At 26.8% G+C, this 15,275-nt stretch overlaps 1 protein-coding gene across 1 annotated transcript; it reads right to left on the reverse strand.

Annotated features, from left to right (window-relative positions):
• Window positions 1–2,211: 2,211 nt before the first annotated feature.
• On the reverse strand, window positions 2,212–5,625 carry LOC127250775 (uncharacterized). Its single transcript, XM_051274197.1, has 4 exons — window positions 4,889–5,625; window positions 3,681–4,315; window positions 2,857–3,047; window positions 2,212–2,778 (listed from the first exon to the last, which is right to left on the reverse strand). Exons 1-4 carry the CDS (start codon window positions 5,385–5,387, stop codon window positions 2,409–2,411), a joined length of 1,695 nt encoding a protein of 564 aa, XP_051130154.1. The 5' UTR covers window positions 5,388–5,625; the 3' UTR covers window positions 2,212–2,408.
• Between the last annotated feature and the right edge of the window lie 9,650 nt (window positions 5,626–15,275).

Consider the following 15,275-nt stretch of genomic DNA (forward strand, 5'->3'; position numbering starts at 1 on the left):
TATAATAATTAATATTCAAATATAAATACAAAAATGTCACTGTGTACTTTGTGATTGGACGCAAGTAGTATTATAAGAGTAATAAAAATCACATTACTCAAACAATATCATAATTCTCCAAAATATTTTAAAAATAACATCAATTAAATGGAAAATTTGCAAAAATATTATATATATACTCAATTATTGTTTTTATCTCATATTTACCTTGTAGGCAAATATACTTTGCACATTCCTAAAAATTAGGTTTTTCGTATCCGAGCTATGTGTGATCTTCATGTCCTACTAATCTCACTCACTTTGGCCCTCTTCAATGTTTAAGGTCACGTGGCATATTATGATTACAAAAAATACAAATTTTATAATATGTAAAATATATTTTGTCAACTACATAAATGAAGATAGTTACATAATTTTATAAAATTTATAATAACTTTATTAAATTTATTTTATATCTTTATTTATAAGTATTATCTATAATTAATAATTATGAAAACAATATTATGATGTATTATAACATACAGTAATAAATCTATTTTATATCTTTTTAGATTTTATGATACTTTGTGTTCTCTTTATTTATTTTTTACACGATTATTTAAAAATATTAATATATCACATACATTCATTATATTTATATTATTTACAAATTTTATCATACTATACATCAAAAAATATTCATTCAAATTATATAATAAAACATACACACCCTACATTTCGAAAAAAGTTAAAATTACTTTAATTTTTTTAATCAATTTAAATATTAAATAGTAAAAAGTTATTTTAATTTTTTAAATTAATCTCGATATTAAAATTATTAATCTTCATATTACATAATATTTTTAAAAGTTTCTTCAATCTAATTTTAATTGGCAAATAAGCTAACTTTTTAAGTATTAATACAAAAAAAAAATAAAAATTCAAACAATATAAATAATCACATTTATAAACACTTATAAGAAAATATATGCATATATAAAAATATAAAATAAACAAATACAATAACATATAAACAAAAAATAGAAAAATCATAAAATTATAAATAAAAACAGTTCAATGAAAATTTTAAATTTGAAATTATTGTGAAAGTTTGAATAAGATAATCAATTGTATTAAATAAAATAAAATAAAAGGAAAAAAAAACAATATGGAGTATTGAAACGGGGAATTAGAATGTTGAAAATAAGATTACACATGTCATTCATGCGAATTTAGGATATGAAAATTATAATTTTTTAAAATATATAAAATATATTTTATCAACAAAATAAATAAAAGATAAAAGTAATAATATAATATATATATGTATAATATTTTACAATTTTTCTTTAAAATATATTTTGTTATAAATTGTATTAAATGAATAGTAAAAAAAAAAAAATCATCTCAAATTCAAACCTAACAATTAAAAATAAAAGTTGTGTATGTGAATCTAATATTGAATAAAAATGGAATGAATTGAAAGTAGCAAAATGATTTTTTGTTTTTATCCAAATTTGGTATTAAGTGGTCCTATGAATCTACAAATAATTTTCCCAATAATAACCTTTTCGCTAATGTTTTTGGCGTAATTTGAATTTATAACTTATTTTATAAAAAATATATTATAGAATACGATAGTATACATAAATTGTATACTTTTTAATATATTTTGTAAATAAAATTTTTATGTAAATTCTAAATTATAAGATTTTGGATTTTGATTTTGAATTGTATCACAAATTCTTTTGTTAAATTATTAAAAGTTATAAAAATATTAAGCAAAATTGTCTACAATTCTATTGTCTTTCGAAATTCAGCGTAAATTTTTCTTTTACTTAAAAATTGCATAAAACCCTCCTTATACTTTCAAAAAACGTTGCATATCCTCTGCAGTTTCAAAACTCAGTGTAAATCTCCACTTTATTTTTAAAAAAATTGTATTACGTCCTCTTATACTTTCAAAAATATTACCTGAAATCCCATCATGCAAAAAAAAATATGAATAAAAAATCATCATCACAAGTTTCATAGAGATAAGATTTAATGCAACGTTTTTAAAGCATAAGAGAGTGTTACGTAATTTTTAAAACACAAAAAATATTGACGTAGAAAATGATGAGATTTTACCTTAATATTACGAAGAATTCTATTTCTATTTGAAAATAATATGTAAATAAAAAACAAATCCAAAATAAATGAAGTATAAAATAAAAAAATAAAAAAATAAAATAAAAATAAAAACCAAACTTTTAACAGGAAATAGATTTCCACAGACGTAGAAGCTATTCCACATCCTTTATTCCAAAGTTCTCAATACCATCTAATCCTAATATTTTAAAAACATATATTCCGAGTTTAGCTCGGTTCGACTCATTTCAACTAGCACAAACACCGTCGGAATTTCGAGCAGATCTCTCTACTCCCGACTATTCCGACGGTTTACGAACGTCGCGCAGCTGAACCGAGTTATCGAGGCAATGATAAAAGTCATAATGCGGGAATTTTTCGTACCACGTATCTTGCGGAACGTGCGTGTCCCAATGCTCGCCGCTGCTACTCTTGCCGTACTTATGAACCCAACCGGACCCGTTGTGGCCCTCGCCCCACGTCCGGTTCCACCGCTCCCCATACTTGCCCTCCCACCACGTCTCCCCTTGCTTCACGCCGCGCGCGTCGGGATCGAAATGCTCGTCCCATTTGTCGCCCCATTTCGCCCACCCGTCGCCCTCGAATCGCTCGGCCCATTTGTCCGTGTACTTCGAGCTCCCCCCTTTCCCATCGTATTTTTCGCCCCACCTGTAATGACCGAGCGGACGGATCATCTTACAAAATATCACATCTAAATCACTGTCTATGCAGGAATCTGTCAGTTACCTCTCGTGCCAGACGTGGGCGTGGCCTACGTCGACGGGAGTTTGCGGATCGATGCTGCACCACTTGTGGGCCCACTTCTCGGCTCGCCCCGAGTGATCGTAATGCTCCCACCATTGCTCTTGCCATTCGTCGCCCCGCGCGTTCTTCCCCCACTTATCCGCCATTTTCTCGAGATGAATTATCCCTTCTTCCTACAAAGCATAAGCAAGTTAAGAATCGAAAGATTGACTCTGTTTACGCAGGCACTTTTAGAATTTTTCACACTATTTATCAATAGTAACCTTTTCGAAAAATATCATACATTCATCCGTCCATTAACAAACTATTCATTTTTCCATTTTGGTCCGTTTTATAACAAAGTATCAATTTTATTTTTTAATAATTGTACTTTATATTTAGCAATATAAATTCCCTTACAACTTACAATATACTCTATCTGTCCCAAAATAATAGTCTCATTTTACCATTTTCGCATGTCCCAAAACAATAGTCTTATTTCAATTTTTGATAACTAATTTTTCAGCTTTTTACAAAACTATCTCCGCTTTTTTCACAATAATTACATAAAGTATTGGGTATTTTAATCTTTTAAAAACGCTTTTACACCCACCGTGGTTTTAAGACGATAAAGTATTACGCAAATATCATTACATTGTATTACATAATACTAATAAGATTATTTTAATCATTTCTACTTTATTTCTACTTCGTCTCAATATAATTCTAATATTCCTTATTCCCAAAATTTTTCAAAACTCAACTTCTATCTGAGCAAAGTCTATATAACTCGTAGTCGGTTTTCTACGCGAAGAAAAATGCCTAACCTGCATCATTGATTCCCGCCAATATTCGCGCCAAACATTTCCCATGGCGTCGCGCCCCGACTTCTCGGAGCCAAGTTCCTTATATCCAAAAGCATCCGAAGCTTCCCAATATTTGGTTTCCCACTCCGTCACTTTGTCGTGGCTGACCCCTCGGGTCAGCGTCCACTTACAGATAACCCCGTCGGGGCGTCGCTCCGTTCCCGTCTCCGTCCACCATCTCGACCCGTCGGGACTCACCCCTTGTTGGGAGGTTTCTTCCAGGTTACTCAACGCGTCGACGGCTTCAGCTGCATTTGTCAAGAACTCGACGCCAACTTCTTGTTCTCTTTCCGGAGTCGCGCCGGAGACTCCGTCATGTTGAACCTCGACAAGCGATTGCAGAGGTGGAAGGGGAGGATTCGCGCGGTTTTTGAGCATTTTCGCCTCGAATGGGAGCGACAAGAATTTCGGACCACGGTCACGCTCCATAACCGGTTTGCTGGTTTGTCCGGAAGACGGGGAAGCTTGAACAACAGGTTTCAGACCACTCTTGTCATCATTTTCCGGCGGCGGCGCCCACTCCCAGAAACTTGGACCAGGTGTCCCAACATTCACGCTTCCTGACTGCACCACCTCCGATTCAACACCCCGCCTCCCTATCGAACATAAAATGCAGAAACTAAATTCAACACGGCAGCAAATATTCGATTCGACTAATAGCAACGTTCTAAGCAAATGATCCCAAACTATCGAAAAAACTGGCAATTTAGCCACTAAATCCAACACAAGAGCGAATATTCGATTCAATCGTAGCAACATTCTTAGCAAATGATACAATAGACATTATAATGATCCAAAACTATCGAAGAAACAGGTAATTCAGCCACTAAAACCAACACGACAGCAAATGTTCGATTTGATCTATATTCTTGACACAATAGACATTAAAATGATCCAAAACTATCGGAAAAACCAGCAATGCGGCGGCCTGCGGCAGCTTCGACACTTGATGGATCACACAAACAAGCTCAATATGCTAATGCCAAATTCTAAGATTGAAATCTATCACAAGATTCAAGCCAAAAGGTAATCCTGTGTAAGCATCAAGGAATTTGCAGATGTTGTATGAACTTGACGCAGTTGAATTTATGATCCTAATCGCAAGAAAATGGAAATTCGCAAATTAACAAGATCAAAATTAGGGCAAATGATTTCGATGTTACAGTTACCTTCCTGTTGATCCTCGATCGTTGATTGGCCGGAAAATTGAACCTCCGGCGGTTTGTCCTTCACCAAGGCTTTCGCTGCGGCAATCGCGGCGGCGGCACGATCAATCACCTGCATTCGCTGGACCCTATCTCTTTCCTCCACCGGAACTTCTAGAAGCTTCTGGAATTCGCTGCTCTTCCTCTCCAAATCATCTTCGCTCTCTGCTTTTCCTCTCTCTTCCATTCCTTCGGTAGAGTTCTCCGCCATTCTTTCGAACTCCACACTCTTCCTCTGACGGTCGACCGACTTCTGCCACATGTCCAAGTAGGAGTCGCCCCCATTGCCGGCGGCCTTGATAGTTGAAAACCTTACCGCAGCGTTGTGCTTCCGGAGAAGCTCTATAGAGCGGCAGAGACTTCCCTTACTGAAAAGGGAAAACAGGCTCCCGAATTGCCGGCGGTGGGGCGGGGCGGCGACGGCGGCGCGTGAGCACGCGGCTGGGCTGAAATAAGTGGCCATTTGGGCGGTGATCTGAACGCTCGAAATCAGTGCGACGGTAGATTGGGAATTGGGTTATCTTGGGGGTTGAATCAATTGGTTTCGCAATCTTGTTCTTCGTTTGGGGAATTTAATTGCAGAATATCGTGGAATTGAAGGAAAGGTTGAGATGCTGTCTCCGCCATTGATTTCCCAATGCTCGAGTAATAACGGAAATGCCTGCACCAGTCGCCGGGAGGATGTGCGCTTTTTTACAGTTACGAAAACGTGTTTTAGCAGTAGCGTTTTCACCTCGAACCGGAGAGAACCGGATGGAAAAAATTAATACTCAAGGATCAGCCAAATTATATGTACTTTTTTTTGTGTCCGCACAATTTATATACTACATCCTTCCTGCTCTGAGATCTTATTTATTTTTTTGGATGTTAATAATTAAATATTGATTATTATATAAAAAATATAATATAAATTAAAAAAATTACAAAAATACTTTCGTTAGTGTCTTATAATAATAATAAAATAATATATGTACAAAAATTATATAAATATAAAAATATTTTTAATATTAAATACAAGTAGAATGACGCAAAAAATAAATGTGATATTAGAAACGAAGGAATTATATATATAGTATTTATAGTAAAATATTTAATTCTCATAATTTTATTACCGTTACTTCAAAAATTAATAATAATTTTGTCAGTACTTTTTATTTATCATATCATTTTTATTAATTTATTAATTTAATTTTTTAATATTTTTACATATTCTATTTTAATATATTCTACGGCTCAACTCAAATTATTTTTTTATAATTTTCGTACATCTCACTCTAAAATATTTACTTTCTATTTTAATAAAAATAATTATACACAAATACCAAAATACTTTAACTTTTACGTACAAGTATATCATTACAAACAATTACTTTATACATAAAGTCAAATAATAAAAATATCAAAATCTCTTATACACTTCCGCTAATCAATAAAATGTTATTTCATCCGTCTCAATTAAAACTACATTTTTTACTATTTTCGTCAGTCTCATTTTAAAGTATCATTTCTTATTTAAAAAAAAAAATACCAAAATGCCATTAATTTTTACTTAAATAAAAATATACTATTACACATATAATTACTTTATACAAAAAAATCAAATAATAAAAATATCAAAATATCTTACCACTTTCACTAACCAATAAAATACTATGTTATTTTCATCTGCTACAAAATACCAAAAACTCCCTTTTAAAAGAGGCATAGGGAGTATTCTCTAGAAAATACAATTTAGTACATATAAAAAATTATAAATTATAATTAAAATAAATTAATTTTAAAAATAAATTAAAAAAAAACTTTTGAATGTATATAAATATATCTATTTATTAATTAATGAGAAACTAAAAATTAAAAATTTTGAATGTGTACTATATATATATATATATATAATGTAATGTTTCCTCCGTCTAGTTAATCCAAATAAAAAAATTTATTTTCTTTCAATATGTATGAATTACACTATATATGTTATATACACCAACTTTACACATTATATAGATAAAATAATATTTATATATTAAAACTATCATTAATTATTATTAAAATATACTCTCTGTTCTGCTTACTGTGTTTACGTCGCCGTTTTTATCCGTCTCATATCTCATGTTATTTTTCTCTTTTGAAAATTGATTATACACTTTAATCTCGTTTTAAATTTTTTAATTTATAATTTTTTTATTTTAATAAAACTAACTAGTTATCTTAATTTTAATTTATAATTATTTATATTATAAGATAATTATTTTTACTACTATATTTTTAATTATCTACTAATTATATTTATTTAAAATTTTCGCGTCTACAGTAACCAGACACGATACATGGGACTAGAGGGAGTAATATTTATTAAATTCCATTATAAAAATAAATATTCCTTATGTCCCAATACAATAGTCTTATTTACTATTTCTATCCGTTTCAAAACAATATCCTTAATTCCATAAATAACCATACCACCATAAAACTATCCCTACATTTTTATTTTTATTACACAATTGTCACTACTTTTTACACTAATACATTCACAGGAGCAAAAAAGTTTTTTATCCATATTTTTTACCAACCACTAATATAATATCAATATTTTATGAATCTCGTACTCAACCCAATTAAAACTATAGTTCTAGGACGGAATTGGTATTTAATTTCAAATGAAATAAAAAAAACTTGAAAAATAATAAAAATATAGTATCAATCAAAATTAAAACAGTAGCAACAGATACCCTAATTTCTAGAAGATTAAATGATCTGAGTAAAGATAGGGTTAATAATGGAGCAAGCTGTCCCAATGTCCAAGAAAATGAAGAATAGAAAATGACAAAACTCGTGATTCAAAACTTTTTCCTAATTGGTACAATATCAAAAAAGTCCTTCATATATTTTCATATTTTAACTTCTTCCTCTAATTTGTCACTTTATTTTTTAAAAAAATATAATTATAAATGTTAATTAAATTTTAATTCTTTTAATTTTTAATTTTAGTTAAATTATTTAGTTAAATTAATTTTAAATTATAATTATTTTTACTAATATATTTTTAATTATTTACTAATTATATTTTTCTAAATTCTCATATTTAAATTAATAAGTCCAAATTATCCGGAACAGGGATTACTAATTAAGAATTCATAAAGCATCAATTTAAAATCCGTATAGTCAGGGACTAATATTAAAGATAATATAGTTTATTTAATTTATATATATATACTTACTTATTTTTTGTTATTATATATTTCAGTCAGATTTTAAAAATTATATTTTTTAAGTCAGATTTTTTAGTAACCATTGTTCAGTAAACCATAATATGATATACACATGTTGAATTTCTTTAAAAATATTGACAAATAATAACGTGATTATATACTATAGATATTTTTTAAAATTATTGTTTGAAATTAAACACAATACATTTATTTTTAAAAGAAATTTTTAGTTTTAATAATAATAAAAAAAAAAATCATTAAAATTATTTCATTCTCACAATTAAAAATCTATTTGGTTTTAATTTGAATTTAAATATTGCATTTATTTTTTATTTAAATAATATTTTAATAATAATAATTTTGATTTAATTTAAAATCAAATAAATTTTAATTTTCAAAATATTTTAACGATTTCTATTAATTTTTATATTATATATAAATATATTAAATAAATGGCTGGGGTGGAGTGAGGTATAAAAAACATATGATATAAATTTATAAAGCACATAAAAAATATGGATCAAATATCCAAAACAATATATATATATATATATATTTTTATTTAAAAGAGCATATGCTTTTGAATTTTTAATTGGTATTTTATGTAGTCTGAATAACCCAATATTGATTTTTTAAATCAGCATTGTAAAATAACAAAGATAATGGTCTTTTTTCTTTTTTCTTTTTTTTTTACATTTTTTACTATTTTACTTAACTATGAATCTTTATATCTATAAAATATGATACTCAATAATTATTTAAAGTAAAATTTAAAAATATCCAAAATGAGTAACAATAGCATAACCAAAAAAAAAAAATAAAGTAGTGCATTTCTATATATATTGTTTGGTTAAATTGATTTGATTGGGCCATAACAATACATTGACTCCATCTAATATGAACTACCATAAAAATCAGCCCATTTTGTTGATGGACAATATTATAATTATCATTTTTTTAAGACAAAAAATAAACACTCATTTTGTTCAAAATTGTTACATACCCAATTAGACCAACACTCCCAATGTAATATGAATTTAGGTAAAGTATAATTAGTAAGTAATTAAAAAATATACTAGTAAAAATAATTATAAATTAAGATTAAAATAAATAAATAATTTAATTAAAATTAAGAAAATTATAAAATTTAAAATTTAAAATACGATTAAAGTGCATAATTATATTTTCAATAGAAAGGACAATGTGAGACGGACGAAAATAAGAAACACTGACAAATTAAGTGGGACGGAGGCAGGGAGTATTAAGTAAATAAAAGGGTGATTTTTTTTTTTTTTAATAGTAGATAAGCAATAAAAAAATGAGTAATAAGGATTCTTTTAATAAAAAATTAAAAGTGAGTAATAAAGATTCTTTTATAGTAAAAAAAAATTGTAATAATTTTTTACTTAAAAAGTAAAAAAAATATTTTTCAATATAAAACAAAAAAAAAAAAAAAAGAACATAGATTTGAATGGTAAGAGGAGGAATGCAAGCAAAATAAAAGATTGAAGTAATATATACATCAGGACATTGTCTATCTCCAATAAAAATAATAAATTTATAAATAGATTTTAAAAAAATACGTAAATTCAATATATAATAAATAAAACATGCAATAATTATTTCGAAAAAAATAAAAGAGTGCATTTTGAAATAATAATAATAATTATTATAATTAATTTATTCAACGGAAAAAAGAAATAGCATATAAACAGCATGCCCCGAAATTAACGTAACTCTTAACAAACAAGCCCGTTTGAACCCACGATCGGCGGCGGAATATCAGGCCGCGGCGGCGCTTCCGGCATCGGAGGAGTCACCTCTGGCGGCGGCGGCGGCGCTTCCGGCTCCAGAGGCCCTGGAAACTCTGGACCTGGTGGCTCCGCCGCGGGAATTTCCGGCGGAGTCGGAACTACTTCCGGGTTATCAGGCGGCGGTGGAACTTCCGGCGGGTAGTTGGGAATCTCCGGCGGAGATTTTCCGGGATCGTGTGCCCGGAGGACTATCCGGGCAGATGGGGCAGCGGCAGAGAGGCCGCGTTTGGCTAAATTTATTTGGGAAATTTTGTAGGGTTTGGAGAGTGGGATTTTTACAGAATTTTTCATGAAATTGGAAGAGACGAAAGAAATTGATGATGAAGACATTGTGGATTATTTTAATTTTGAAAAAATTTATTTGTGCAAATATATATATATATACATATGTATGTATATGTGTGTGTAGTGGAGAGAGGGACAGATGGATTGCATGCAAACTGTAAGCGTGGAATTGCAGGGGTAAAAGCGTCATTTCGCATTGAGTTTGACCAAGTTTTGTGGGGAAGCCCATTGGGCTTTTTTGACTTTCTATTTGGGCCTTATGTAGATATGTTAATGGGCCTTAATCTGATATCAATATGTATACATAGGCTGATCTTCCACTACTAATAAGTCAAGTTTGATAAATAGATTTTTTATTTCAATTTTTTCATGCAAAAAAAGAAAGGAAGAGAAATTAATATTGAGAAATAATGTAGTGTGTTATTCAATTTTTTTAATATTTGATTTTTATGTTTTTTTTTTAAATTATATTAATTTCATTTTATAAAATATTACATTTAATTTATTATTAAACTTTTGTATCTACATTAATTATAATATAATATATGAGGCAAATAAATATTGACTATTATGATTATATAATATTAATACTCCCTCCGCACCAAATATATATACATATATAAAGATAAACGTATAAGTGCATAAATGTAAAAATTAAATATAATATTTTATTTAACACTTTTATAAGGTTAAAAAAAATGGGAAAATAAAAAAAATTAAAATAATAACACTTTAACTTTCTTGGATGTGAAATTAAAGTTCAATAAACAAATTAATTAAGCATTGTAATTATAGAAAGGAAAAAAGTAAAGAGATAATTAACTTTAATTATGCAAAACCAAATTCATGCATGACAGTTGGAAATATATAATTTTTTGTATATTTAATTTCATATATCTTAAATATAATTTTAATTTTACACTTCGATTTTCTATTTTATACTCGAAATATTTAAGTTTAATTTAAATTATATATTAATTTCTGGATATAGATGAAAAATATTAGGGTGTTTATTAAGAATGATCAATATTTTTTTTTTATAGGAAGAATGATCAATATTGTGTTGATTAGGCGTGGTTTGGATTGACTTAAAAAATAAACATAATATAAACACCTTAAAAAAAAAAAATGAACAACTAATTATAATATTACAACATTAATTGTAAAATATTTTTTAAATTATATAAATATAATACATTTAAAATACATTCTAATTTAAAATAAATACTTTAATAATTATTTTTAATAAAAAATTCAAAATAATTAAAAAAACTCGATTTATTTTATACTTATTATTATACCATTTGCGACTTCTTATTAAAAAAATAATATATATATATATATATATATCACAAACATTACCCTTCACAATTCATGAACCTGTTCACTTGATTTTATTTTTCTTTAAAAAAAGAATTTTATCAATTATTTATAAATACTTTACTATTTTTATATATAAAAAAATATTATATTTAACTACGACTCATCCTAAAAATACATGGTTCGTCTAGTGTAATTTGTCTGTCGAGCCTAGTTTGCAGTGTATTAGGTCCGACCGAAGATTTACCCAGTGCACATTTTGAAATAGCGACTGCGAATTCTCACATCATTAAAAAAAATAAAAATAAAAATAAAAAATCAAGCATAAAGTTAACATATCCCATATAGTCATAAATATAATTATTTTAAAACTAGACGTTCACGACTTTAGTCTTTTTTAATTTTTACTATATAATTTATTTCGTTTTCAATAATATCATATATATTAATTTTCTATACAGAATATTATATACTTCCTCCGTCCCATAAGTATAGTCTTATTTGGGTTGTGCACGAAATTTAAGAAATATTGATATTATATTGATGGTGGATAAAAAATATAGATAAAAGACTTTTTTGTCCTCGTGAGTGTATTAGTATAAAAAATAATGGCAATTGTGTAAAAAAAACGAAAAAGTTAAAAGTAGTTTTATGGTGATATAATTATTTATTGAAATAAGACTATTGTATTAAAACATAGAGTACTTAATATGTCACATAAAAATAAAAAAAAATAAAAATCAATATTTATAAAACACAAATTCAAATACATCTATGTCTAAACTCAACATTAGTATTGTACTTAAATTTAATAGAAAATAGTTATTATATAGGCATATAAATATAATAACACTCTATTTAAATATAAAATTTTTATAACAAAATATAATTTATTTTTTTTAAAAAAAAATTACTTTTCATGACTAATACTAAAATTTTTTAAAATTTATATTCATTAATAAATGGGCCCATATATTTAAAATTGGTTACATGTATATTCAGCAATTATTTCATTGTATGTATATATATATAGATCAATTGGGTCCACTAAATGCAAATTTCACCCAAAATAAATAAAAATAAAATAAAATAAAATAAAATCATGAAAAGGACTAAAAAGAATTCTTGAAATCAATAAAGAAGCCATGTTTTCAAAAATCTTTGGAAAAAAAAAAAAAAAAAAAGTGATAATAATGATAACTAAAATAAAAGAGATTCTTCAATAATTTTCAAGACATCATAAAAAATATTGTGTTATCAAATACCCTTGTCTCCATAAAGCTACTCATCACATTATCTATCTTCAATTTTATTAGTTTTCATTCATTTATTATTATTTTTTTAAGGTTAATTAAAAATATTTCAATTTAATTATAAAAAGTGATAAAAAAAATTAAATTTAAAATTTAAATGAAAACAAATTAATTTAAAATTGCAAAGTAGTTGTCAATCAAAGGCAAAATGAACTGCCTTTGTTAAGTGTGTTTGGTTTAAGAAATATTTTTGTTTTTGTTCATTATGTAGTATTATGTTACACAATAAAAATGTATTATTTATTTTTAGAAAAAAAAAAATTGTATTAAATTATTATTAAATAAAAAAATACAAATGCAAACACAAACCAAATCAACGGGTATGTTAGGGCATGCATGTTCTTAGGTATTTTTTTGTGTGTTTGTGTGTTGTGATATTTTGGTGAAATAATTCTTAGATGTTGTACTCCCTCCGTCCCATAAAAAAATATCCATTTATTTTTTACATGTGGTTTTAGAAATATTAATATTATATTGGAATATAGTAGGAATAAATTAGAAATGACTAAAATAACATTATTAGTATGTGTGATATAAAGGTAATGACATTTGTGTAATATATTGTAAGTTGTAAGGGTATTTGTAATGTTAGGTAGATAGTACAGTTACTAAAAAATGAAATGGATATTTTGTTATGGGACGGACTAAAATGGAAAAATGGATACTTTGTTATGGGACGAATGTAGTAGTAATTTTATACTCCCTCCGTCCACCGACTATCTATCTGTTTACTTTTTGCACGTAGATTTTAGTATATTAATATTATATTGATATGTTGTACAATTGATATACATAAAGACTATCATACCTCTTAACATTTATAGTATTAAGTGGTGTTATTTGATGGTATTTGTGTAATATTATATAAAGGGTGGAGTAATTTTATATTTTAGTGGAAGATACATTTACTAAAAAATGAAATCGATACATTTGCGATGAACAGACTAAAATGGCAAAATAAATAGATTGGTGGTGGACAGAGGGAGTATGAAAATTGGTATCTCTTTTTAGATGTGGCAAAAGTTGACATTATACGATAATCCGATATGAATTCAATAATTGTAATCTAATTCAATATACGAGTCAACATGAAACTGATACAATAATAAACGAGTGGAGTTATGATTGAAGCCTTTAAGTTGAACTTGACACGACAATTCGTTTATATATATATATATATATGAAAATATTAATGAATATATTTCTTATTTATGTGTAAGATTTTAATTTAATAAAAATATTAATTTAAATTGAAGACGATCTATAAATATGTACTATTTTCTTTTATTGACTTGATTGCTTTTAGTTTTTTGGGAGATTGATTATTTGATTATAATTTGATTTGTAAAATTTTTATATTTTATAAAAATTTTAATTGGGTAAAAAAGTGGGATCAGGTTCGAATCATTTAAAATGTTTAAAAAATTATTAAACGGGTTAATCGATCATTTTTTTCTTTGAGCATGTCGAGTTCGAGTCAAATCTTCTTACTAGTTTAAATAAACAGATCGAATTTGAATTGAATAATTTAGCTCATTAAAAATTCGATCCAATCCATTGTCAACTTTATCTCTTTTTAAGAAAATTATATTTATATATATATATATATTACTATTAAATTCTTATTATTTTCAATAACATATTTTGTTTTTTACAAAATGTTAAATTAAAATACTATTTAAATAAAATAGACCGATAATGTTTTAGATAAAAACTATAAAAAGAACTATGAAAATACTATATACTCCCTCTGTCATTCAAATTTATGCTTATTTTTCTTTTTGGGTTGTCATCAAAAAATATTGACGTTTCTTTTTTAAGTAAAAAATCATTACACTTTTGTATTTTTTTTTACTATAAAATGAAAAAATAACAATTATTACTCATTTTTATTAAAATTCGTGTCCGATTAAGTGAGCACATATTTGCACGACAGATGGAGTATTTTTTATGTAGATTTTCTTTTTGTATGAAAGTACAAACAAGGCTATCAAATAACATCAACAATCACAATTAATTTAATAATTAGAAGAAACTACAAAGCCCATCCCATTTATTGATCAAAAAATCAAAATAGAGTGGCGTATTGGTAACAAATGACAATGACACTAATATATTATTTTCTTATCTATTAATTTCATATAATAACTAATAGTTTTAAAAATATCATCCGATTATTCTAATTTAATAAAGAAGTCGAAAAGTAAAAATTGAAAAAAATAAAAAAATAAAAAAATCCATTTTATTTGGAATTATTTTTACCTAAAAAAAATTGATCAATTTTATTTAAAACATATATGTTATTAACATATAATTTTTATTTTTTTTTTGTTATTGTTGAAAATATTTCTTGAGACTTACACATTTAGGGTGTGTTTAATTTAATTGATTATGACAAATAGTATTATTTAAT

The sequence above is a fragment of the Andrographis paniculata genome, unplaced genomic scaffold, assembly GCF_009805555.1.
Source record: "Andrographis paniculata isolate CXL003 unplaced genomic scaffold, ASM980555v1 Contig11END, whole genome shotgun sequence".
NCBI lineage: Eukaryota > Viridiplantae > Streptophyta > Magnoliopsida > Lamiales > Acanthaceae > Andrographis > Andrographis paniculata.